General features: G+C 37.8%; 1 protein-coding gene across 4 annotated transcripts; it reads right to left on the reverse strand.

Annotated features, from left to right (window-relative positions):
- Positions 1 to 26,257, reverse strand: mical1 (microtubule associated monooxygenase, calponin and LIM domain containing 1). Of its 4 annotated transcripts, none has more exons than XM_016661139.1 (25): positions 26,159 to 26,257; positions 22,024 to 22,077; positions 16,746 to 17,054; positions 14,749 to 14,956; positions 14,159 to 14,266; positions 13,940 to 14,035; positions 13,617 to 13,772; positions 12,630 to 12,730; positions 12,132 to 12,389; positions 11,298 to 11,413; positions 11,087 to 11,213; positions 10,775 to 10,850; positions 10,480 to 10,627; positions 9,948 to 10,123; positions 8,571 to 8,677; positions 8,322 to 8,384; positions 7,982 to 8,237; positions 5,556 to 5,623; positions 4,704 to 5,466; positions 3,883 to 3,995; positions 3,692 to 3,799; positions 2,982 to 3,075; positions 2,204 to 2,297; positions 1,941 to 2,014; positions 1 to 1,092 (listed from the first exon to the last, which is right to left on the reverse strand). In XM_016661139.1, exons 3-25 carry the CDS (start codon positions 17,001 to 17,003, stop codon positions 899 to 901), a joined length of 3,762 nt encoding a protein of 1,253 aa, XP_016516625.1. In that variant the 5' UTR covers positions 17,004 to 17,054; positions 22,024 to 22,077; positions 26,159 to 26,257; the 3' UTR covers positions 1 to 898. The 4 variants fall into 4 exon arrangements, with proteins under 4 accessions (XP_016516625.1, XP_007573038.1, XP_007573036.1 ...); XM_007572976.2 differs by lacking the exon at positions 26,159 to 26,257 and adding an exon at positions 24,502 to 24,655 and having other exon boundaries at positions 3,692 to 3,796; XM_007572974.2 differs by lacking the exon at positions 26,159 to 26,257 and adding an exon at positions 24,502 to 24,654.
- Between the last annotated feature and the right edge of the window lie 141 nt (positions 26,258 to 26,398).

Consider the following 26,398-nt stretch of genomic DNA (forward strand, 5'->3'; position numbering starts at 1 on the left):
TCAAAGTGTGATATTTTTATTTGATATACTGTGAAGTGGTTCAAATGGCACAAAATGGCAGCAGGATGATAATTATGGCGTAAGGCTTCTATTAACTGATCCGTTTCAGTCTCAATTTCTTTCATTTGCAAATGATGAATGAAGGCATTAAAGTCCAACCCACCGGTCTCATTCTGGATGATTTTCCTCTCCAGTTTACACCCAGACAAACCACATGTGACCCTGCACAACTCAACGGCCGAGCCCTGAGATTATCAAACCAGCATGCTGTGAAGACTGAACGTGGCGAAAAGCTGAAAATGCTACAAAATTCATCAACAGTAACAGATGAAAACAAACTGAATACAAAAAGAATCTCAAACTTTGAATCCCTCATTCAGGTCCCACTCGTGTCTATATCATGTATGCAAACGTATAAAACAGACTCTAGATATCCTGGATGAGAATTTTGTCCAGTGGTAATTAAATGTACAGTTAAAATTATTTATAAACAATAAACCAACATGTCTGCAGAAACAGAATCCCTCCTGTGTTTATCTGAAGGTCCTTCTGCAGGTTTCTAATCTCTGATTTCTCTCGACTTCAGGTTTATGACATTGAAGCAGGTAGGTCTCCGGGTGATTGCTTAACAGACGTGTAAACATCAGCTTTCAAATAAAGTTTGTTGCCGGGACATGTGACCACCAGGATATCCACGCAACCTCGAGTTTTTCTTCCTCTGAGGGAATCGCTGGCAGTCTGCTGCCTCCAACAATGATGTCGTCTCATCTTTGGCTTTGCAAAGTTTAACCCTTCAGGTTCCAAGTCTGAATCTCACACAGAGAAAAAGCGTCACCTACAGTCTGTGCAGGTTCATCCGGCCTGTGTGTGTGTGTGTGTGTGTGTGTGTCCAAAACGCTTAAGCCCACTGAACTTGAGCTCCTGCCTTGGAGTGTCTTTTGGCCTCTTTGATGGAGAGAGCTTCTTCCTTTTCGCTCATTTCTTTCTGCCGCTTCTCATCCAAAAATGTGACTAGAGAGTCCATCATCTCCACCACCTCAAGAATCTGATCAAAGATCCGGTTTTCTTCTTCCTGCTGCTCTGGTGTCTTATCTGTTGAAAAGGAAAAGAAAAGACATATAAACACAAATTACTTGTAAACAAGTGATATTTTTCTGTGCTAAAAATATAAGGATGCACCGATCCACTTTATCCATGATACCCAATCCAGATTTTTTCTCAATATCAGGATCGATACAGATATTAATATCGGATCGGTGCATTTCTACTGAAAAACATACTTCAATGTTAAATTTACAATCAATCCATTCAGGATTTCAAAATTAGTTTTGTGATTTTAACTCATTAAATCCCTTTTAAAATCTACATATAGAAAAAAAATGGTAAAGCTTAGGAAAAAAGAAAAACATTTCTGTTCCAAGAACTTAAATATCTTGATTTTTGTTACTCATCACATTAAAGGCTGAGGCAGCAGTGTGAATGAAGTAAATACTGCCACCTGCAGGTGGGAGTAAGTAGTTATGTAAACCCAATGCTTTTTGCCATTTTTTGCAAAAAATTTGCAATAAACTCACTTTTTTTAGTGCCTCAGACTACTGAACTCAAGCTGCACTTAATTAGACATCTTACTTTAAAGCTTTACAAAAGTATATGGTATAGAGTACTCCATTATTTGTTAGACTTGTAGCGAATTGAACAAAGAAATGGGATGATTACAAGTTTAATTAACTTAATCAAGCAAAAAACAACAGATTTAGATATTTTTTACTGACTGTGCAGAGATACAAGATGTTTAGAACGGAGAAAAACAGCAAATCGACAAAGCACTGCAGCGACATGCAAAGTAAAATACTGCAGTGTTGGTTGCTCTTAAGTTGAGTATTTGTATCTTTAATGGCATTCAGAGCGAGGTCAGAGTTCCTGCAGACGGAACCACCCACCTTTTATCTCCATTAACTTCCTGTACTCCAGCTCCAACGTGCTGCGCTTGTCCTCCAGTTCCAGCTGTCGGGACCTGAGGGGAAAAACAAACTACAGCTCAGCCACGTCTGCAGCACATCCTGCTGATGCTGCAGGTCATTAAACAGGCAACATGAAGGCGCAGCGCTGCCATGGAGAGAGCAAACAGTGACCACCGGCTGCTCAAAGGTCTGCTGTTACTAACTCCACGGCTGTGCTCGTTTCCTGATACGCTGCGACTTACTCCACCATGAGGTCCGACTCCTCCGAGACCAAGGCGTTCTTTTCATGGACCAGCTGGATCCATTCTTCAATCGTTTCAGAGGAATCGCTGTTGTCTGGACGAGGGAGAAAACAAATAGTTTGTGAATCATTTGGGCTTTTTTTTTTTATTAAAAAGTGGAAGATGAGTTTGATCAAATATCAGAACCATTTGAAATCTGACATGGGTCACATGGGAACGCTCAAAAAGACATTCAGCTGACTTACAAAATAATAAAGAAACATTTTCCTTCTAAATATGCAAATGGAGTAAAGCTGCTTTTTTGTTATTTCAATGTAAGAAACTGACTGTGTTCACAACTGACTTTAATGTGGGTTTAGTTGTATGTTAACAACCTTAGGAATGAATGTACAGACACTCACAATCAAATTTAAATTTAAAAATACTTTACCAAACCCAAAGGGAAATTAAATTACACTTAACAACCAAATTCAGGATGGATTTTAGCACCAGGAATGAAGGAACAATGATATTTTTTTCCCTTTACAACAGCATCAGGTGAATCAGACATTTATGGAATTTAATTGGGAAAATTAAACTTGAGCAGAAGTAAAAAAAAAAAAAAAAACAACATTTAGCAAAATATAATATTGATTCTGTCTAAAGGTAGTGTGGATAGTAAATGGGTAAAGGTAATGGGTGTATAATAGCCATAAAACAAGCAGAAATTCAACAAATAAAAACTGCACAACAACAAACTGCAATAAATATTAGTTCAAAAAACAAATAAAAGACCTACTGGGTTGTCTACGCAGGCTTCTCTCCAGCTTCACGCCTTTCTCCTCCAGGTCCTTGTAGGAGACTTCAATCTCCTCCAGTCGACGCTGGATTGACTGGAAAATAAGTAATATTTTATTTTACATTAGCAGACCCCAGACTTAATGTTTTTTCAGGTTCAGTGAAAAAACAAACAGGCTTTATGTAAACATTAACAGCGGTGACGTAGTAAAACACAGAGAGGGCTTTTAGTCCTTAACCAGTAGAGCTGCTTGAATAAAAGCATTCAGAGATATTATGAAGGCTAATCATTTACATTTATAACAGGGCAACAGCAGAAAACCAACATTTAACCTTTTCCCCCTTCCTTTTAATCCGAGTTGCTGCAAAATCCCAAAAGTTTGACAAATTTATGGAAAATAATTAAAGCTAATTGAAAAAACATAAATAAGCGTTGAAAAATATTATTCTGTAAGTAACAAATCTGCATGAGTTTTACTTTTGGAATTGGAAGATATTTAAATTTATTAAGATGAACCTGTAAATGAAAGGTTCAGTTCTACTATGTTCCACTAAATAAAGAACAAGATGATGAAATGAAATTGACACAAAAACCTGCTAGTTCTGCAAAATGTAGAGAAGTTGCTCAGATTACCCAGGATGCATGTCAACTCCAGGTCTAAGCACATTAAGTCAACAGATATGTTGATGATATTTGACTTTCGTGCAAACCTGAGCTTTGCAGAAGCGATCCATTACACTCATCTTGGCTCGCCTCTGCAGTGTCTTCATCCTCTTCAACTCAAACTTTTTTGCCTGAACCGGGTCAGATGGCTCCTGCTGCAGGGAAAGAGACAACATTCAACACATGAAGAACATTAAGTGTATTTCCTATTATAAATACAAACTCTTCGGACCTTTACCTTCATGTCAAACAAGTCTTCCTGTTCATCAAACATATAGTCATCATCATCGTCGTCGTCATCATCCTCATCCTCAACACCGTCCGTGCTATGAACGTGATGGAAGGTCGTCTCTGTTTTAAGAGTAAAAATGTAGATAAATTAGAAAAAAGGTTGTTTCTTGCTAAACATCCGTGAGAATGCTAGTCTGCAGAAAGAACGGACTGGAAGACGCTGAAGAGAAGCAAAGCTGAACAAAGTTGAAGACAGAAACAAGAAGAAAGCTGCAGATAAGCAGATCTAAAATAGCAGAAGAGTAGAAGTGTGACATGCCTGATCTCCACAAGTGTTTGAAAGAAAAATGCAAGACTTATTGCAAAGACGTTTATATTTTCACAACACAGACACGCGTAGCTACTTTTAGAAGTAAAGATTATTTCCATAGAGTGAAATATGTACGGACAGCACCATTTTGTTTGGGAAAAAACAAACTTGAGAAAGCGCTAATTTTTGCGCTGTGGCAGTTGAAGAATCCCATAAATTTTATTACATTGTAAAAATGAAAATGGCCATAAAACTTAACTTGTGATTTTAGAAAAACTATAGGGGATGTCAAAACGTTTCATCATCTGAAGGTAGCTTATCATGTTGACTTGTTCAAAAGTTGAATTGAGTTTCTAGGTTGAAGTATGAAGAAGAAATAAGCTGTCAAAGAGAACAAAGTACTGGAAGACTTTAGCAGAATGTTTGAGCTTTTCCAAGTATTTAAAAAATAATATTCTCACTGAAAGTGGAGTAAAGTATGTTTTCCTCCCATATCAGAAGATCAGGGATCCACATACCGACTCTGCCTGGATGGACGGTGAGTCGGCAGTCTCTGCTGATCCTCGGTGAGGACAGGTTCCAGGGGGAAAACTTGGACCGGACTCGGTTCTGCCCGCTTGGCATCTCTTTTCTCTTGAAGCAGAGACGGTTCTTCTTCTCACGGATGAGACTAGCTGTGCTCCCGCTCCAGTAGCCCTCTTCTTCTGGTCCTTCCTGGCCCTCTTGTTTAGGAGGCCCACCTGCGTTTGCGGAGGAAGACGAGCAGGAGGACGACCCGCCTTGGGTTTCGGAGTCTGAGTCTGCGCTGAAGCTCTGCAGATTCCCCAGCTCGTTCCGCTCCTCGATGGACAGCTGAAGCTTTCGCAGTGGTTTGAGAGAGAAATCTGGTCCTGCTTTAGAGGTCTCCTCTGGAGCCGCTTCAGGAAAAGGTGTCTGCGGAGTCAGGATGACTTTGCGAGGTTTCGCCACTGGAGGCGAGGGCTCGGAGGTGGGGGTCGTCTGACGGGACAGGCGTGGCTTTGGAACGGGAAAAGCCATCGGCTCATCTTGAGGGGGCTCCAATATCTCAGGTTTAGATGCAGGATCTGGAAAAGTGCTCGTCTTCTGTGGTTCTTGGGAGTCTCCTTTGGACTGATGGATAGTCTGATCCGGTTCTTCTTGGTCATCTGAATGTGTGACAGTAGAGGAGACACCATCTGGTTTGAGGAAGTACTCTTCATCTGATGGAGACGGCGTGTAGCTCTCACTGGAAAGTCCGTTCTCTTCATCTTCATCAATGTCCTAAATAACAAAGTTATGAGTGAAATATACAGACCACTGCACCACAAAAACCCAGAGAATCCCTCCCGTCTGTTCGGTCAGTGACCCACCTCACAGGATGCTTCGACACCATTATCAAGCAACAAATCTTCAGAGTGCATCTCGCAGTAAAATCTCCCTGTGGGAAGAGAAGAGGTAAAAATGTTCACATGTTTTCCTTTTGTAAAAATATCAGCATCGTAAACAAAAATTGTTATCCATGTAAAGGCTTTACCATAGTCTGGTAGTAACCAGTCACATTTACCAGAGTGACTTTTGTCAAAGAATGTACTTTTAGGAGTATTTTTGCTACGCTGTACTTTTTACTCCTTACTTCAGTAATTTTATGATGAAGTATCGCTACTCTTACTCGATTCAAATTTCTGTTTTCTCTACCCACTTAGTGAAGAATAAACTTGTCTTAAAAAAATTCACCACGCACCAGCAGTTTTTGTCAAAGTTTCATAAACTTTATATTGAAAAAAATTGATTTTGAAAAAAAAAATATTTTGCCTGATGTTATTGTTTGGTACTTATATGAATGAATATGAACTTAAAATACAAAAATTTCCATTTAACTTTAGGTCCACCTGATTAGGTAATTTTTAAATAATTTATAATTTGATCAGTTACTCAGTACTTGACTAGACTTTTTACAAAAATATGTCAAAGTAGTGCTACGCCTACATGAGTACAATCTTCAGTACTCTGCCCACCTCTGGGTTTTAAAAGCAGCATTCCAGAATTGCCCGGGTCACAGTGGGCTCCCCATCATGATTGATGGCACGCTGCCGTTTTTAATATGCAAAGCTCTTCCTCATAAAAGAAATATTGAGACAACGCTCAGCTGTACTGGTTGCTGTGAGACCGAAGGGGGCTGTGAATGTTTTAGACAGCATTTTAAATAGAAATCTACCTGTCAGGCAGTCAAAAGCCTCTTAAAACATTCGGTACAAACCCACAAAGATGACATCCTCTCTGAGCTTTTATAAATCACAAATCAAGCAGGTGGAAACCCTGAACACATGCAGGATTTAAAAATCAAGCATTTCTCAACCAAATGGGGCTCAGATTGATGCTGACCCACGTATAATGTGTCAGATAACTCCATTCAGGGTTAAACAATCTTCATTTGTTTTGTTCCATCTCAACACTATATAACTACAATAATCCAAGCCCCCCTTTGCCATCTTAGTTGCTATCAGTTTAAGAGTTTTTTGATGCTTAATTTTTAATCTAAATGAGAAAAGAGGAGAAATAAAAGTCATTCAGCAGCTCAATGAGATCATAATATTCATTTACAAATTTTCAGCTACAATCTTTAATATAGTTTGACAAGGTCACAACAATAACGTGCTCTGTTGAAAAAAAGCAAAAGTCTTTTCAACTGGATCATTTTATGCCGTTATTGAGGTTCAGAAATCTCTGAAAAATCCAGTGCGTTTTTGTCTTGCAGAGGCATTTTGCATGGCGATAGCATAACTGTAAAAAGATGTGTGGAAAAACCTCACAACTGCTATTTCAGTTTATTAAAATAAACTGAATCTGAGCAGTTAATAAACTGAGCAGTTAATAAACTGAAACTGCTATTTCAGTTCATTAAAATAGACTGAAATAGCAGTCTATTAATGTTTTAAAATTCTTTTTAATTGTTTAACATAACAATAAAAAAACAAGTTTGAACCCAACAAAAATAAAATAATTTAAGAGCCACATTTTTAAGATGAAGGCATCTTCAAATACTTCCCACCATTAAATAATTTTTCTGCTCCTGATCTTTAAAAAATTATCTTTAAAATATTTCACTCTATTAGAATAGACTGAAATAGCAGCTCTACAATAGATAGAAATAAAATATTTCTTTTCATACCTCTTTACATTAAAAATGTAAAATAATTCACTGCAAAATTAATTAAAAAATTGGTATTAATGCTAAATTAACTATGTCTACTAGATGTTTGCTACAAATCATTAAAAAGCAAGCTCTCCTTGGAGTGATCCTGGTGTAGATTTAAAGAGACTTTAAAGACTGGAAGTACTGAGAAAATTTTATATTTAAACACATACAAGTGCTGACAGAAAGAAACAATTACCCATCCACCTTCCTGCTCCATCTGCTCTGACAAACTAGGGCTGACAGCTCTTTGCATCTTTTATCTCTGGCTTTTAAGTGCAAGTAGAAAATGTTTAATCACCACTCAATCCTGCATTCAACGACTCTGCAGGATATGGATGTATTCACTGCCTTTAATCGTAATCATAGTTTAAAAAAAATAATCTACCAAAGTGCATCAGCAAATCTGCACTTTGAGTGGAGGGTGGGGACTTGAAGCTGCAAGTATGAACACAGGTTGCTTTCCTATCTGCACAAACACTTCGTACGGACACGCCTTAATGAGGTTTGCAAAGGAGATACGACTGATTTATTTGGCAGATTAAATAAATCTAAAGTATTTTGGATTGAAGTCATGTCAGACGCAAATAATGCTTAACTCACCGCTGTTCTTGTCGAAGGCGTATCCTCCCAATCTGAGGGTGATGCCACAGCTGTGGCAGGTGAAGCAGCTCCGATGGAAGAACCTCCCCTCAGCACTGATGCGCTCCACCGCGTACACCATTTTCCCACAGAAGTAGCACTGCTCGTTGTCGGTCGTCAGCAGAGTCTCGGCTGGTTCTGGTTCTGGTGGTGGAGAGGCGGCGGCCGCAGCGGGAGGAGCTGGATGCACTTCAGGAGACGCAGGTAGCACGGACGTCTGAGGAAGGGCAAATGGAAGAATCAGTAAATAAAAGTAAGGGAAGACACTGACAGTTAAAGTGAAGAACCAAATAAAACTCACAGGTTTCTCATCTTCCATGATTTTCTCAGCTTGTGCACCTCGTTTCAGAGTCGCCAGTCTTTCCTGCAGAGAAAACAGAGAATTGTATCCAAAGACCTCAAAAAGCAATATTATGAACCTTAAAAGTCACAAAATATAAACCAAAGGAGAACACACATCTGTTTCCTCAGACCAGCAAGTAAGAGTGTCTGAAAACATCCTGATCAGATATTTCTGCAGGCTGTGTAATCCCTAACTCAGTGGTCTTACCTTTTGTTTTTGCAGTGAGAGGTGCTTCAGCTTGCTCAGGAAAAAGACAGCTGACTTTGTCCTAGAGAGACTCAGAGACGTGGTCGGTGGCAGGGGGCCTGCAGGTTCTGTCGTCAACAGAAAGGGAAAGAAATGTCAGAAAGAAAGAAAAGAAGAGACAAATTAATGCAGATTCCACCTGAATACTCACCATTTCCCCATTTATAATTTTACTTGATAAATTCTGATGCCGTATTTTCTCTTTTAAAGCTTTAAAAAGGTAAGCTGCATCCTATTTGATTATTGCTTCTAATTTCTGTGGCGTCGCAGCAGCAGCAGCAGCAGCAGATTTCAACTTGTCAACCCAAACCAAAACTCTTCATTCCCGGTATCACCAACGCTCCCCCTCTCCTCTCATTCAGATGAGGTTACTGGAGACTGACTGCTCCCTCCTGCCTGCGCATCGCTCAGCCGATCCCGAGCAGAGCAGCAAAGCAGACGAGAGCGCCTATCACGCCCACTTCAGCTCATCCACTGCCAGTAGTCGATTGAGTCTACGCCGCATTACCGTCCTGCTGTGAAAATACCTCTGCTGCTGACAGTGGAGGGAATATCTGCCCTGGAAGAAAGGCTGCACCCCCCGCCAGAGCCCAAAAAACCCACCGCTCGCTCTGCCTGCTGCTGGGCTGGCTCAGTGCAGGAGAGCAACACAACCAGTACAGGCTGGCTCTGAGCACGGCACAAGCCACTTAAGCCCAGTGAATTATGGGTACCCTGATCTTAAAGAGACAGAGCCACTGAATGCATTTTGTAGGGAAAACACCTGACTCCTTTTAAGGTGATGCAAATGCAGCGTGGTGTCTAAGCAACCGTCTTCAGAAGCACAGCTGCACCTCAGTAAATCTGAATAAGTTAATTTATTTCAATAATTCAACCTGACTCATCGTCTCACAGCGAAGGAAAACTAGTTTTACGGCCTTTACATGAAGAGGAACATTATGGCCTTCATAAAGATTACTGATTACATATCATCATAATAATATTTTGTTGTACGATTGTGATAATGATAAAGGTGACATTAAGTACCATTTAATACTCTCTTTTAGCCCCATAAACTGAAAAACATATCAATTTGTAATATGCTTCTTTAAGACACGAGTCACAAAAAGAAGTGTAATTTGTATCACTAAAACGCACGCAGTAACTGCATGGAAACACACCTAATTCACACTTTCTTTATCACATTTTAAAATTTCATTACAAATTTGCCACTGGATGAATGCAGGGTTAATGACTTTCTACTTTATAAAAATGCACCTCCATGGTCTCAGTTCAAATTGAGATGATTTTCAGATTTACATTTCCAGAATAGAAAAATACCCGAGTGAAATTATTTACCTTTTGGTGGCAAAGTGACAGCATCTTTGATTTGGGTGAGGTAGAGAACCATGGACAGCTTGTCGATCTGACTACTGGGAGACATGACCGGAGGGATTCCCAGCTCCTTATGGATCACACTGAACACCAGCTGGTTGTTGTGAACTCTGTTCGCCTCATCCAGCGAGGAAAAGTCACTTTGGGCGAAAGAGAGAAACATCATTCAAACATTTACATAACCAGATGTTTGGACAGTCAAAACAATGAAATAATTTTTGGTAAATAAACATTTTATACGGAGGAAATTTAGCAGAAATTACAAACTCTTTCAATTTGTATAGTGTTTAATCAGTAGGATTTTAGATCCTTTTTCAGCGATTTAGTCAATTTTGCTGCAAAATAAAATGCTAAGCCATCTGACTTAATTCAGACTTCTTTGCATTTTAGATACAGAGCTACTGACATCTTGGACTAATTATCAGAGAAATTGGTGGAGGAATGGCAATGCTTGGATCATTACAACCCAATCAGTCCCACAAAGATAGCTACTCACATCAGATGAGGTCTGAAGTGGTGGATGAGAGCGCACAGCGCGAGGCCGGACTTCCAGGACTGGCTGAAATCCTTAATGTTCACATTGTCGTACCCTCTGGTATTGTTCTGGCACCATCTCAGCAACTCGTTAAAACCACTCATTGAATCTGAGGAAGCAAAACATATAAACAACCAGCAATCAGTCCCTGTAGATCAGTAAACATGACATTTGTTATCTACAAAAAATAAGGTTTGACTTATTTAAAGAGGAACTACTAACTGCTGTCAATGTGATCAAATTTGTAGAAACTCACCTTGACGCATGTGAGCCCGATTTTCCTTCAGCTTTATGGTTAACGAATGGCTTTTCTCATCATATAGGTGCTGCACCTGAATAAAGTGGTGGAAAATGTCAAAAATCAAGTTCTAAGTAATGTAAAAATTCACAAACTGCTGCTAAACACATAATATTTTAATGCATTTTGTTAATTTTGAGCTGCTTAATGCAAATGTATTGCTGCCTCTAAGATTTTCTTTCAACAGTAATCTTTCTAAATTATGTCCTGATTGCTGGAGAGACTCTGACCTCAGTCTCAGTTGAGCAAACAACAGATAAGCATGCTAACCTGGCGAGTGTGAATGGCGGACAGGTTGAGTCTCTGGTAGCGTGTTTTCGGGTCGATGCTGTACAGAGAGTACTTCTTGCTGGTGTTTTCAGGTGTGGTCTGGGAGAGAAGCTGGTACATGCTTTCTCTGGATTATTTTTAAAGAAATTAAAGCAGAATATTAAAGTCAAAGCAAAAACACCAAAATTACAATACATTCAGATTCACCTACCTCTCAGCAATGACGGTCATGTGATGGATCCCCATCCCCCAGCTCCTCACCGTCCACGCCGTGTCAAACGAAGCCAAGAACCCTCGGGCGATCCCTGTTCCCAAAGGCCAAAACGGCTGCAGAGTGAAGACAGTGAAAACTAAATGAGAGACTAGAATACACAAGTAGGACCTTCTATTATAGTAAATATTCTGTATTTTTCACAGAAAAAGCTGCAGTTTATGTTTCTCTATTCATTAATTCGATCAAAATTAAAGACTCTTGCTTCTTTGGTAGGTAATAGAATCAGCAAACATGTTTTTGATGCTGTTTTGTCAAAATCTAAAGAAGGTGAAGATGCATAAATAGATATAATGTTGGAATCCATTCATTTACTGCTGGCTTTACCTCTAGAACTGAAACTAAATTATACTTTTTCTTATTATGGAGACGGTTTTGGTAGTTAGTAGTGAACAAAATCTAATTTGCACAAAGAAAGAGCATATTATCATTGCCACTATAAGAACATTAATCAAAAATCCATATAACTCAAAATGTTTTTAAGCACGGCATTATGAATGGAGAATTTTTTTAAGCTCATCTAATCACACATTTTAATTAAACAGCTGTGTTATTGCATAACAATTAGCTATAAATTAGATTCTCAAACCTCTGCATTATTTTCAGCGTGACTCTGCAAAATTAAAGCTTAATGCCGTTGCTATTGTCATTTGAGTCTCTAAAAATAAACAGACTCATAGGCACACCAATTAACAAAGGAGCCACCCCACATTTAAGTTATCAGACTGGTTCCCAACGAACCAAGACGAACGACTCTTAAGTGCAGTCCATTACCTCCACCAGACAGTCTCCAACAAGAGCTATTAGGAGCTTCTTGCCCCTCCTCTCTCGGACCAGCGAGGCATGCTCGGCGCGGTGCATGCAGGTGAAGTCGAACATGGCCACGTCAGGTTGACCGGCCGGATTCAGAGCAAACTGCAGGTCCGGCAGCTTGCCTCCAGTGGAGAAGTACGCCGCATCGTGAGCATAAAGACACAACGCCTCGTGATCTACGTTTGCAGGTGCCAGGAGCTGATCTGCATCACTGTAATCCTGATGACAGAAATGGAAAGATTGCATCTAATGATTCATGACATGAAGAATGACATTCTTTCTACTTTGTTTATTAGCCTTGAGCATTCTGCAGGAAGGGAGATCTGATTAGCAGCTTCTCTTCGCTCAGAAACCCAAGCACAGCTGTTGTGTTTATCTGATTCCAATGTTTTCTTTCTAGGCCAGAGCTGCAGCCAAGAAGCCACACTTTTTTCTTGGTAATGGATGTGTTGTTCTCACCTGTTTAATGACCCCCCTCTTCAGCAAGCTCTTCCTCTTGGCTGTCATGACAAAGTAGTGGGTGTCGTCTTTGTAGTACACAATATTCTCTAAATCAATATCTGGAATAGAAGAGCGGGGAGGGAGAAAAGTGGGTTTAGAGGAACAAAATGCCAGTGAAGACATAACAAATCAGAAAGATTTATAGTTTTCCAATTGCAGTTGCTAGTTTATTTACACTTTTGTGCTTGTTAAACTAATTCTAGACAGGAGAGCAAATAGCAGGACGCACTGAAAGATTAGAGTTCAATAGAAGAGCCTGAAAAAAGGAGGATTAGCAAATCTCCTAATCTGTATTTACACAGAGCATTGATTGCAAATAATTCTTTATTATACCTACCATGTGGTAGGTATATTAAAGTTATAAAACGCAGGCTTTTGTTTTGGTCAGATTTTGTATAGTTGATAGAATATAAAACTTTTTAAATTGCAACAGGAAAACAATTCAGCAGATATTGCTAGTTGAACAAGTAGACTACAAAAAATACACTATTAAAGCCGTAGTAGGTAAGTTTTATGTTTTTTTTGTTTTTTTTTGTTTTTTTTTAACATACATGTCAAAGCTGTCACTATCTATGAAAAAACAAACAAACAACCAAACGGAGCCGAGAGGATGGCTTTAGCACTGTTCATGCTCGTGTATGCGCTGCTCACACCCTCTCCGTTGCTCTCTGCTATGCTACAGCTCCTCCCCTCAAGTTAGAGTCTGCCATAAATATGCAGGCTTGTTACCATGGCCACCAATGACGGTGCTTAGAAACACAAACATATTTTTTTTTATCTAGTTTGACCTTTATTTATCGTGTTTTGTGCTGTAGGCGTTACTTGCGAGGCAGCATAAAACTGTGTGACTGTTGCACAGGATGTAAACACCATGTGTAACAGTCACAGCTCTTCAGAACTAGTTGTCTAAACAACCCTGAGCACACATTTTAATAGGAATGGTACCCGTCTCATTGAGCAGGTCTTGGAAGAACTTCTGGTTGTATATCCGGGCCACCCCGCTGATCTCTGGTACTTGGGCCTCAGCAGCCGTGTTCCCGTTGATAAAATTGGCTGTGATGCCAATGGCCAGTTTTCCTCTCAGCTCCTTGTGCTTAAAACCTGACAGACGGAAAAAAAAAGAAAGAAAGAAAACAGGATCGATGTGAATTTACTTACGGATGCTAATGCACTTTTGTGTTTTAAGGTAATAGTCATTAAAAAAGAAAGTGTCCTATTTAAACTAGAACAGGGTGAACTAAAGTGATGCCTTTTTTTATTTTCCGTACCCTCAGGGACGAACCTGCCTCCCCCTGCAGAGATAAAAACATCAAACTGGAAGGCTGCAGCAGGATGAGACGGAGGCTGTAGTTTGGCCATCCAACCTACAGAGAAACATCAGGTATGAGCTGTATTTACTTCAACCACATCTGATTCTTTGATCTAATGCTCAAAGTCTTAAGTAAACACATCACTGTTTGCATACATAAAGCTGCTGAATGAGGTACCTTTTTCTACAGAGGGCTCAATAAGGCCCTTGTACTCCACTCCGGTGTGGACCTCCACCCCGAGGATGAGACACACCTTCAGCAGGATCAGCTGCAGCTGACGGATGCCTGAAAATAAAACAAAAAAGTCCAAGTTTAACAAGAAGTTTGCATTAGTGCACTGCAAAAACACAAAATTTTACCAAGCATTTTTGGAGTAGTTTCCAGTGCAAATATCTTAGTACACTTTAAATATGACAAAACTAACTCACAAGTACCCTTTAACCAAGATATAGAAGCTTAATATTGCTAAACCAAAATGCTAATTCCACAGGCAGATTATTTCACTTATAGCAAGACATTTTTACCTTGTTACAAGTGAAACAATCTGATAGTTGTGCGAGTTTGTTTATAGCAATATTAAGGAATTATTTACTTGAAACAAGCTCCTATATCTTCCTGAAAATCATTCATAGTGTAGTAAGATAGTTGCACTAGAAACTAGACAAAAATACTTAGTAAGACTTTGTGATTTTGCAGTGTGACTTCTTATTTCACCAAATAAATTTTCAGTTCAAACAAGCAATCGTATTCATAATTCTGTCTCTTACTGATGTGATCCAGAGAACCAGCGCAGAATTTGCCATAGAACTTTTTGGCTCCGAGCTCTCGGAGGTCGCAGATGGTGAAGGGCCACAGGTGGAGAACGTTGTTCCTGGTGAACTCCTCCCTCTTCTCCAGCAGCACCACCTGAGCTCCCAGCAGGGACAGTTCGATGGCCGTCCTCAGCCCACATGGTCCCGCGCCCAACACCAGACACTGAGAGAAAGAACAGAAAACAAAGAAAAACATTCAGAAACACAAAGTGACAACAACAATATATTTTTTAGTGAACATGCAGGTTTATTTGACCTTTCACTTCATTTTAAAAATGTCCTCACTGAACTTGTAGGTTTAGTGCAGTTAACCTTTTACCCTGGCACTTCAAAATACAAACGTTTTATGATCTTACAGAAGCTGGTCTGAATGTCTGAAGATATCTAAAAGTCATCTAGATGTAATGTAATGTGACTGTGCCAACATTTTAAGTAAATCCTAACTTTAAACATTAATGTGTTAAACTTTGAAAAGTCAGGTTTGCTTATTTATTATAATAATTATACATTTGAAATGCAGTGTTACAAAACTTTCAGTTATTAAACAGTAGTATATTATTAAATTTCTGGTCTCTTGAGTCTAAAAAAGACAGTTTATTATTTCTGGTGTTATTCTATGTCTTCTTCTGATTGGTCAAGCAGTACCTTGTGATGACTCCTCCCACTGAGCTCGGACTATCAGTGTGTTGTTCAAATCAAATCACATCAAATTTTATTTGTATAGCACCTTTCAGCAGCAGGGCATTTCGAAGTGCTTTACATCAGAAAAACACAAAAATGCAACAACTGAAACATCACATTTTGCAGTCGTTACACATCAGACTGTTGATTAATGTTTCATTGTTGGAGTTCTTAGACTCAGACAGAAAACAGAACCAAATAAATCTTTACCAAAGTGGGTCAGAGGCAAGTCAAATCACCTTCTCAAGATTGGATTTTAATAAGAAAAAGAAAAAGGAGCATGAATCTATTTTTTGTTTTCTTTTTTCTGCATGTCAGCTGTGTTTCTAGGTCAACATTCTTCAAAAATAAAATCAGTCATATCTAACCTAGTTCCAGGTTAACAGATAAGAGTCGGTTTAAAACCTTGTTTTTATTCTGTTTTTGTATTCTCCATAAAGATTAATGATGTTTTTTGTTTTTTTTAATGTTTGGCATTTCAAGTTGAAATAAATCTGCAAAGCGTCTGTCTTTGCAGTGATAAGTGATCAGTAACTCTTAAGAAAAATTACATATTAAATATTTTAGATGCTCAATTTCTCGTTCATAACCTCCCCATCATCCTGTAACAACTAATTTGATAAATAACATTAAAATAATTTGTTTTCATCTTTCCTTGAATATCTCTTGTTACTTCTGTAAATCATTAGTATGCATGATCTGTTGTAATTAAAAATATTTTTCTTAATTAACATAAATCTTGTTTTTCTCTTATAATCCTTAGCTGAAGTGTAATTGCTCTATTGGTGGTCAGTAAATCTTAATTCAAAACATAGTCTGTCGGTTTCTTTACATTTGGGATAGAAATAGTTTATTGAAAGAAAATAATTCATCATTCAAGCTAATTTTTTACTGATTATTGCACTGATTTATCTATACTTACTCTCTGCGGCTTTATCCTCAATACAGCAAATCAGTTCAATAAATGTGGAGTTTAATTATGTTCAAACCTTAAAGTTATTGTACAAAATTGAGGTACAACACCATTGTGTCAATGACTGCTCTGAAGGAAAGCATGGAAAACCTTTTATAACATTTTTAATATGAAAGATATTGTGCCTGTTCAGCAACAGATAAATACACATGGCAGTATCAGTATCAAGCTAAACCTGATTTACGGCTTCCTCAGAACATGAGAAGGAAAACACCAACCATTGCAGATACTAACGCTGCTGCTAAAACCAGCTCCTAAACTTGTAATGGAAAGACCAAGAAGTGTAATAGTACTGCACCTTGTTCTGGGCGCAGGCTTTTCCTTGCTCGTAAACTTCTTGAGAGGCTCTTTTGTCCAACTTGGTCCACACAGCTTTGGCCTTCCAGTAGTTCAGCCTTTCCTTCAGCTTGGTGTAGAAGTTGCTGTAATCCTTAGGATCAAGTTGCAGTTGTCTGCAGAGCTCTGTGAAGTGCTTCTTTACTTCTTGACAAGTCTTGGCTTGGACAAAGAGGTCAAACGTGGCATGAGAGGGATTCACAGGTTCCTTGTTTGCCATGGCTGGGATTGGGAGATCCAGATCCGTTCAGTCGCTGGAGTTTAAGATGAACTGTGGAAGGAAGTAATATCATGGAATTATCACATGCTCCAAGAAAAAAAAAAATCTACTGTGAGAAAACGTTTACTGTAAGTAATCAGAGGGGTAGCAAAGTCCAACTCTTTGTTGTTTGCACCCATAAAGGTGATCCAGTCATTAGGATTTTCTACCTGCTGTGTAATGGGAAGTTCCCGCCACATGGTCCCTTAATTACAGTCCAACCTAAACGCTCATGGCTTGAAGCAACCTGGTCGTCTGAGTCACATAAAAACTTCCCTTCTGCTGGTCATGTGTCTTTTATTTATGACCACTTTGCAAATGAATAACCTGCCTACGTCTTATGTGTCATTCTGACACACAGCTTGAGGACGTGTCAGAATCAGTGGGTACGAGTTAGTTACATAAACATTTTCCTATGTGTCTTAACAGGCCTAAACTTGCCTTTAGTTTTATTTTTATTAACAGGGGTGTGCAAATGTTCATGTTTAAAATTATTTTTAGACATGCACGTCTGAGGCTATTTCTGGTTGATACAGATTTCCATTCTTCTTTGGAGGTCTGATCTGCCAATTATGATTTTCACTGATTATTGATTGAATTTATAAGACTTTAACACACAAACAATTTTTTTGCAGGTTCTTTGATAGAAGTAGTTTGGTTTGAAGATTATTTCCTTTTATGAGACAAAGCTGTTACTCAGCTCAGAAAAAGTGCTTCATAATACATGCTGTTGGTTTTTGTGTTTGTAGAGTGAAATGATAGAAGATCTTAATAAATGTGACTGACCACAACAAAACCAGGAATAACTATCATGTGTGGATTATAGGCTTTATAATTATAACAAACACAAACAAAAAATAAAAATACATGAAGAAAGCAAAATTAGTGAGACAGCAGGCCTCAAAGTTTCAGAAGAATTGATCCCCTACCTGATGAGCTACGTGGGGTTTTTAACAAAGGATGCTAATTTATATTAATTTATATTAATTTGCATAATCCAATCTAGATTAAAAAAAAATCTGATGTACAAATCAAAGACCTGTATATCAGATGATCAGTAGTGTTGACTGCTGGATCTCTACTTTACACACCTAAAGTCTTGTAAAACATAATTACCTCCTTACAAATTTCTCCTGTTTTTTGCTTTATTTGTTTTTGAACAAACTAATTATAATGTCAAAGCAACCTAGCCCTATGTAAAAAGTAACTTCCCTGTAAACCTAGTAACCCATTGTGCTACTGTCTCTAAGTGCTTGAAATAACTGTGGATGATTATGATGTTGCGTCTTAATCACATTTATGTCGATTCCAACACCTACATTTATTTTTCCTTTGGTCAATTAGGGGTGGACATGCCAGCTTGCTTTGAGTTACTGTCCAAACCCAATCCAAGTGTGCTTGAGTTTAAGGTCACAAAACGATGGTTGGACATTGTCCTTCAGGATTTTTCCACTAGAGAGCAGAGTGTTTTCATTAATCACCTTGTTCTTCTGCAGCAAAGCAGCTCCAGACCATCACACTAACACCACAATGTCTGACTCTAGGCATGATGGTATTTCATTCAAATGGTTGATTTTATGTCCCATGTAAACATGATGCACTAATTCCGTAAAGTTTCTCCTTGTTCTGTCAATGAACAGAATATTTTCCTGAAACTCTTTGGCCTCATCAAGATGCTTTTTTTGGAAAATACTAAATGTTTGTGTTTCTTTTGTTTAGAAACGGTTTTAGCCTTGGAACTCACACATGGAGGTTATTTTTGCTCTCTTTCTTCTTGCTGAATCACAAACTCTGACCTTAATTGAGGCAGCAGGGATTTTAGCCCTGCAAACACTGTGCGCCTTTAATAGGACATAAACATGTCAAACTGGTGTGACTCCATTACGACAAACGAAACAACTTGTTGCTGCAGCACAGTAATGTCAGTAGAGGTACAAGCGATCATGTCAATGCAAAAAACCAACAATGGTGGCAGCAGCAGTGAAACTACAAGATTTCAAAAGAAAACCTGGTGGATATCTGGACAAGAAAGAAGCGAATCGATTACGACCAGAGATTTCCTGTCACTAGAATTCACCCAACAACTAACTTAACTGTCTAAATTAGCTTTAAATTATTTTTTAGATTCTTTTAAGACCTCCTGAATCAGTCACTGATGCACTTTTGGAGAGGTTTTAGTAGGTCAGTCATACCTGGGAGGTTTCACAAAACGGCTGCTCACTGGAGTCCCACAGTCAACGGCTTTGTCATCCTTTCCAGACTGCTAAACGGCAATGACAATTTGTTTTTCATCTGTTCTTCGATTTCTTTCTATCGAGTCACGATGGTGTACATTTTCAGAACTTTTGGCCTACTTAAGTCATCAGTTGGGTTACATTTGAGTGGTTTCTTAAATTCACAGGTTTAGCATTGAATAGGCCTTTTTGCGGCTTGTGAAATAGTTTTAACAATTTTAAAATTTAGAGGGGAGAAACAGTGCTGAATTGGTTTGAATAACTTTTTTCTTTGAAATAGGAAAGTCATATTTGAAACCACATGTTGTATTTACTCAGATAAGCTTTGTCTGACACTAAAATTGGTTTGTCTAAAATCAGAAGGTAAGAAAAACAAAAACCTTTTCACACAACTTCCTGCTTTTTTAGTTCTGTGTTCTCATTTTGTATTTACTTTACACTTTTTTAGAAAACACCAAAGCATACGTTTGTCAGTGATAAGCATTGTGATCCCAAAACTTGAGAAAAAAACAAAACAAAACAAAAAAAAACAAAACAATTAATGTTCATTGAAAAAATGCCTTTTACAATTTAACCAGTAAAAAGCATGGTGGGACAGTATCCTGATTACAATTGTTTTAATCCCTGAAATAAGATGTAGGCTGGATCTAGTCAGCTGATTTAATCCAATATATTATCCAAGGCAAAAATCAACCCATGTGATCAGAGGCAGATGAACAACTGATGATGTAGACAGTTAATGAAACAGATTAAAGATCATTTCCTGCAGAGGTCACCCGACAAGATTGACAGTTCCAGAACACTGTAGGCACTATGAATAAGCAGCATTGATCAAATTAATACAATTTTAATCCTCCTAAAGATGTAGTCTGAGTTACGAGACAGCAAAATGATACAGGCTTTTCTTCTGCATCAAGTTAAAAGCTTTCAGTTGAGATAACATTCCATAAACAGCTGCAACACTGCTTTCTCTTCCCAATCTGTGCTGTTTTCCAGAAAAAAAGTAGCCGAATACAACTTATTCCCAGTTTCTACACAAATGAACACAATATAAACACTGTATCATAATATAGAGTTAAGGGTTGTGCATTGTTTCTCAGCAGAGATGTGCTGATTCTAATCTCTGCAAAACAAATCAGTTAGTTTATGAATCTTTTAGGAATCTCGACAATCATAGGTGCACCAGTAAATTACGCAATGACTAGAATCAGACAGTGTTTAGCCTGCATGGCACTGATGAGTTCAAAACATTACAATCAGGCCTCCTCCAGATCTGTTAGTGATAAGGGAAAAGATGTGAACAAGACTCAGAGTAGTCAGCTGACCATTTGACCATGCAACATTTTTTAAGTGAAGTAAATCGAGTCATAAGTTTTCACTCAGGAGCAACGAGGAGGAGGATTTTAACTGCCAACTGTGACAAGACACAAACTCTGATGTCGATACAGGACCAGATTCTCCAGTAAAATCTATTATTTATATCTGCTTCAATGTTCATCAGGCCATCATAAGGAATAATATGGATATGCATTTTATAAATAGTGAAAAAGGAGTTGTTGCTGACTGTGTTGCTATTGTCTGACTTTTTAACATGACGTGCTTAAACAATGGGAATAAGGAGCTTTTCCAAATATACATTCCTTTTTAAGCCTAAAACCAGCTACAGTGTCTTTTGCTGAAAAACTCAACGTCAGTCTCATCTTAAAGGCTTAGCAAAACGTAGCAACTCGTGAACGTAGGACAGAAGCTTTGTTGGCAGCAGCCTAAAAGTTATCATGGAGACTTGGCAACAGCAAGATGTCACTCTACTGCATTTTTGTAACAGCAAGCTTTGCATAGTTTTTTGGCTCCTTTCTCCTCCCTCCAGTGGATGGTGGCAAGATAAATATGGGCCACAGTCCAACAGAGTGGCCAGTGGCTAAGAGAAGTGGGGCTCTATGTCACATCATATTTAGTAAGTTTATTTATATTTCTAGCACAGATAGAAACCAAGAAGAGGTCCACAAAGACAGCAGGAAAGCAGAAATATTATTAAGAAGACAAAGAAAGGAACTATGGATGCGGGATGTACCAGCATTAACATCAATATCAGTCGATCTTAGCGTTAGCTAAACATTATCGGTATTCGTCCTGTGAGTGAAACTGTGATGATGTGAATAATGAATGTTAAAGAGGGGAACGGTTGTTCATGAGGTGTGTTTAACTGAAGCAGAGAAGCAGTGTCAGTGGTGTATTCATTTTTTTTTTTTCACAAAAGGGTAAGGAAAGAAATAAAATATGAAGATTATTGTTAAATATTGGTTATCGGCTATAACGTCAATTTTAATATCAGATACTGATATTTGAAGACTTTAGTTGGAAGAGCATAACTATTTATGGTCCTGAAAAATAATGTTAAGAGTTTTAAAATTAATGAAGAGATAGTGCAAAGATATTAATACGGGAGAGCTGTTAAAGCTGAGAATCTTGCTGCAGAGATTTGAACCAACAGATTATGGATTTGTTTTGTTGTTGTTAATACATCTGATAAGTGCATTACAATAATCGCATGAGAAACAATCTTAAGTGCATTTTTTTACACCAACCTTGTCAATTTTGAAATATTTCTCAACAGATAAAAATTAAGGAAAAAAACACAGCAATGCAGATGACAATTAACTGCATAAAAGGTGATGAAGATTTTATTAAACTATGAGGGTATAATAAATAAAAGGACCCAGAAAAGAGCCTTGGTGTACCCCACATACCTGTCCAGTAGAATGAGGGGGTCTAACTGGACACGTCAATGTTTCTCTAATGTCCTGAGGAAACAGGAAGTCAGAGATTAGTGATTAGATGTCTCTATAAACACTGATCAACTTTCAAAATGATCAATTATTCATAACGATAAACTTTAAATAGATAATAAAGGGCATCGATAATTATGATGCAGATAAACTGATTAAAACCAGAGCCGTTTAATGTGACTTTTATCCCTTTTTTTCCCTTATAACATTTTTTTATGGGCAATAAATCAGTACTGATTTCCTTCATTTTGGGAGATTGGCAATATTTACATAAGAAGATGATCTAATCGAAAAAAAACAACAACAAAAAAACAGACACAGTCCCCTTTAACTTTGTCACTATATTTAAACACTTCGAAATCCAAATCTGTCAAATCCAGATGGGCAGATCTGGATTTGGCCATCTGTGATTGGTCAGAAATCTCCAATCAGTGCATCCAGAATTTTTAGATTGTTAACAGGGTGTCAATAAAATCGTCTTTCCATGGAAAACAAGTTTAAATTGACCAGTTAACCCAAAATACCTTTCTGTGGGTTGTGGGAGGAAGTCAGAGTACCCAGAGAAAACACAAACAGAAATGCCACAGCACAGTTTTGAACCCAGGTCCCTGAAGTAGGGAAACACTGCTAACCACAAAGTTCCTGTGCAGCTTTTCTCACCACCTTGTAGCATAAAACAGCTGATAAAACTCTCTCAAGAGAATTTTACTTCACTTCAGTGAATCCTGACAAAACTTGTCAAAGATAAGAATTAGAGAGATTGCAGAGGGTCAAAGCTAAAGGTGGGCCGCTTAAGGAACTAGAACAAGCACCTGCGTCATGCTATTCTTAAAACTTAGCAGCAACATTCATAGCAAGAAACGAGCCGTTTAAGACCGTCTTGCCCACATTTGCAATGCTTTGCATTTTCCATATGGTAGCAAGAATCACACACAGCACATGAACACTTAAAATGTAAAATTCAGTTGGTTGACGTTTCCTGTAACAAACGCAAAATTACCACTTCCTCATTAAAATATATTAACTGACAGTTACTCTTCTGCCGCAGGCCTGCAGACGAAACACAGCCCGTTACAATAGCACAACAACAGAGAATATGAAAGAATGTTCAGGGAAAGTAACACTGAAGGCCAAATTATTCACTGTATTCTTATTAATTATTGTCTGGAGACATTTCCTTGAGGTGAAGATTATGACAAACCATGTTTCACTTCTGGCATAGCTTAAAAAAGGCACTTTCTTCCTGTTTATTAGAATTAAAAGTGATTAATCTGGAATAAAAATAGACTGTTGGTATGTTCTTTTGTTCTTTTGTAAGCCTCTCTGGACGCCTTCTTAACAATCAAAAGAGACTGCATGTTAAAAAAAGAAAATGAAACAGCTTTAAAGCATTTCAAACGTGTCAGGGTGACTGTACAAACAACAAAGCACAATACTTGAACAGCAACTATGTGGACGATACCGAGAACACCAACCAAAGGAGCCATATTTAACCAGAAAGCATTTCTCTTTTACATCAGTGTTGCAACAAGCTACAAAGGGAGACAGCTTCCTTAATTAAGCATGAAGTGGTCTGTGAAGACAAGACAGGCCGTCAAAATCTAAAAATAACACAATATTCCCAAGAAGGGTGGTGTATTTATACTCGACCTGCCGTTTGTTGTTTGAACAAGGTTTGAGACATGCAGTTGCAGAAAACCACAAACACTCTGCATGTTGAAACGCTGCTGTATTAAATATAAAGCTGTGGGTGACTGCCATGACTGGTTGACATACTCATGCAAATAATCACTATCATTTTACTTGTGTTAAAGGAATATGTTTCTTAAGGCAGAAATAAACAAGATGAGACAGAAACTACAAGAAATTCAATGTGAACTGACATCATTTCCCCCAAAGCAAATGAGTTGAACTGCAGGGGGCTTGGCCCACCTTATTGGGTAAGTGTTGCTCAAACAATCAATCCCCCTCCTTACCGAAAACACAAAGAGGAAGAGATTTTACCAGGAAAGATGCAAGAGAGATGAGGAAAAAGAACAAAGAGATGTCAGTTTCTGAAGTCATCAAGCTGTGTTTCTTCTGAGATATTTTAAATTCAAGCTTTGAAATGTTTGGATTGACAACGATAAGAAGCTGATGAGTAAAAGGTGTCTGTTGTAGCAAAGCAGGCTGCAGTCTCAGCATGTTACCCAGTAAGAGCTGCCAGATTTTAAAAGAACGTTCAAACAACACTTTCCTGTTCATGTAAACTTGTAATTAACATAAGTTAATAAATTCACAAATTACGAAGTGGACAAAAACGCTTTGTGACCGTGGTGGCTCAATAAAACGACTCAAGGAATATTTAAAGTAGCAATGAACACCATAGTTAAATAAACTAACCAAAAGAAACCGGCACACAACATTTAAAATGCGATTAACGTACTTTAATTGAATTACCTGGTTTGAAGCGAGCTGTTGTGAAGCTATATCCCGGTTCCCATGTTTGCTTGTTTTTCTCTCGCTCTGACCTCCCCTGATACGCACAGGTAAACAGAACAGAGCGCACCTCACCTCGCGCCCCTCGCTGCAAATGAAAAAGCACCAACTTCCGGGACTTTCTCGCACTGCACGCGAGCACACGTCACGAGCGAGCGACAGGGAGGTGTTGAAAGGACTGGATAGGAAGTAAAAATAAGTAATAAATATTTTTCACCACCGCATTAATTTCTATGTTCTTTATAGTTAAAAACCCGTCTTAAGTGCAATATCACTATTTAAATATTTTTTTTAAATAGGGAAAATTCATAAACATCTCGAGGCACTTTACAGAAAAAGTAATTTAAATTCAAGCTATACATTTCAATTAATCCTAATTCTGAAACAGTGAATTTTTCAAATTAGCTTGAAAAGTCTTCTATTTAAGAAAACCAGTAAATATAAGAAATCTTCCATGAATGGCTTCTAAAGCAAGAAAGAGAAAAACTGAAAACATACTTCTTAAAGATTATGAAACCAACTCTATTTCAAGCCTTTTATATCTCTACTCAAAGTAGAAATTCACAAAACCTTTAGTCTGTTTGTGAAAACACACAAAAAGTATTTTTTGACGTTTTCTCTGTATTAGTGCACCTGAGATACAGATATGAATTAATACTGCACTTTATTAATGTATTTGTATTTATATTATTTATAAATAATATAAATACAATATAATATATAATTAATATTTATATATTATTAAAGATTTTCTTTAGATTAATAAAATGCAAATCATAATCTTCAGCCAGACGAGACAAATGTAAATGGAACTTATTATGAGTGGGACTTTTTAGTATATGAGAAAAAGAAATACAGTGTAGGAACATTTCATTTTTTAAAAAAATAAATCAGACATTCATTTAAAAATTGATACTTCTTTTACATAGCTCATCATCATTTGTCTCATTTCCTTTTAGAAGCAAACTTCATGGTTGATATTTATTTAAATCTGCCAGATATCTGAATGATTTTGGGTGTTTTCACAGATTCAAATTAATCTCTATTCAACCCAATTCAATCAAAAATCCTAATAAAATGGGAAATTTCTGTTTATAGTAAAAACATTTGATCATTTATAGTTTACCTCTCATTCTGCTGGCATGCAAACATAAAACTCTAATTCTTGAATATTTATTTGTCTTTCTTATAAATTCTTTTGACATACTGCTGAATTAGTTTAAGATTCTACATTTGTTTGTGATATATTTATTTTATAACTGGAAAACACCAGAGGGCTGTTTCACAAAACCAGGATAGATAATTAAACTGGGATTTTTCGGAAATCAAAGCAGGAGCACATACGTTGCCATAGTGATTTGTTGCGTAGCTACACATCAGGCTAATAGTCTAACTTTTTTAGTTATCATCGTGCCTTATTTGTTCAGTAAGCGCTTATGTCGATCAGAAACCAATGTGCAGCATTTAAATTGTAGGAATGAAGGATGAAGAATGTTAACTTAACTTAAAATAACATTTACGACGTTAATTAAGTTTAGTTTGGGCATATGATTAAACAAATGCACAGTTTAAAACACACAGTATTTAAGACATGTACTTATTTATATCATAAACATACCTTGTACCTCTATCGACGGGGGGTACTAATAACAGGATGCATTTTATAAACTTCGATCAAACTTATTTTCTGTCTTTTGATTGGCATTAAGCTGCCTTAGTGCTAACAGTTAAACAGGAAGTTGTCCCTTCAAGATAAAAGCATCCCAACTCAAACAGGAAGTTAAAACTAATTGTACATTGTCGTTTACCTTTACCAGCTGCAAAAATGTTCCTTTATAAACTAGACCTCTTGTCATGT

The sequence above is a fragment of the Poecilia formosa genome, unplaced genomic scaffold (genome assembly GCF_000485575.1).
Source record: "Poecilia formosa unplaced genomic scaffold, Poecilia_formosa-5.1.2 Scaffold312, whole genome shotgun sequence".
Taxonomy (NCBI): Eukaryota; Metazoa; Chordata; class Actinopteri; order Cyprinodontiformes; family Poeciliidae; genus Poecilia; species Poecilia formosa.

Excerpts from the sequence above, each read along its gene's own strand:
- mical1 (XM_016661139.1), bottom strand. The coding sequence starts at position 17,003 with ATGGCAAACAAGGAACCTGTGAATCCCTCTCATGCCACGTTTGACCTC. Across the intron at positions 8,678-9,947 it reads TGTCACTTTGCCACCAAAAG|AACCTGCAGGCCCCCTGCCA; the intron begins GTAAATAATTTC and ends TGTTGACGACAG. Across the intron at positions 3,076-3,691 it reads ATCGCTTCTGCAAAGCTCAG|TCAATCCAGCGTCGACTGGA; the intron begins GTTTGCACGAAA and ends CTTATTTTCCAG.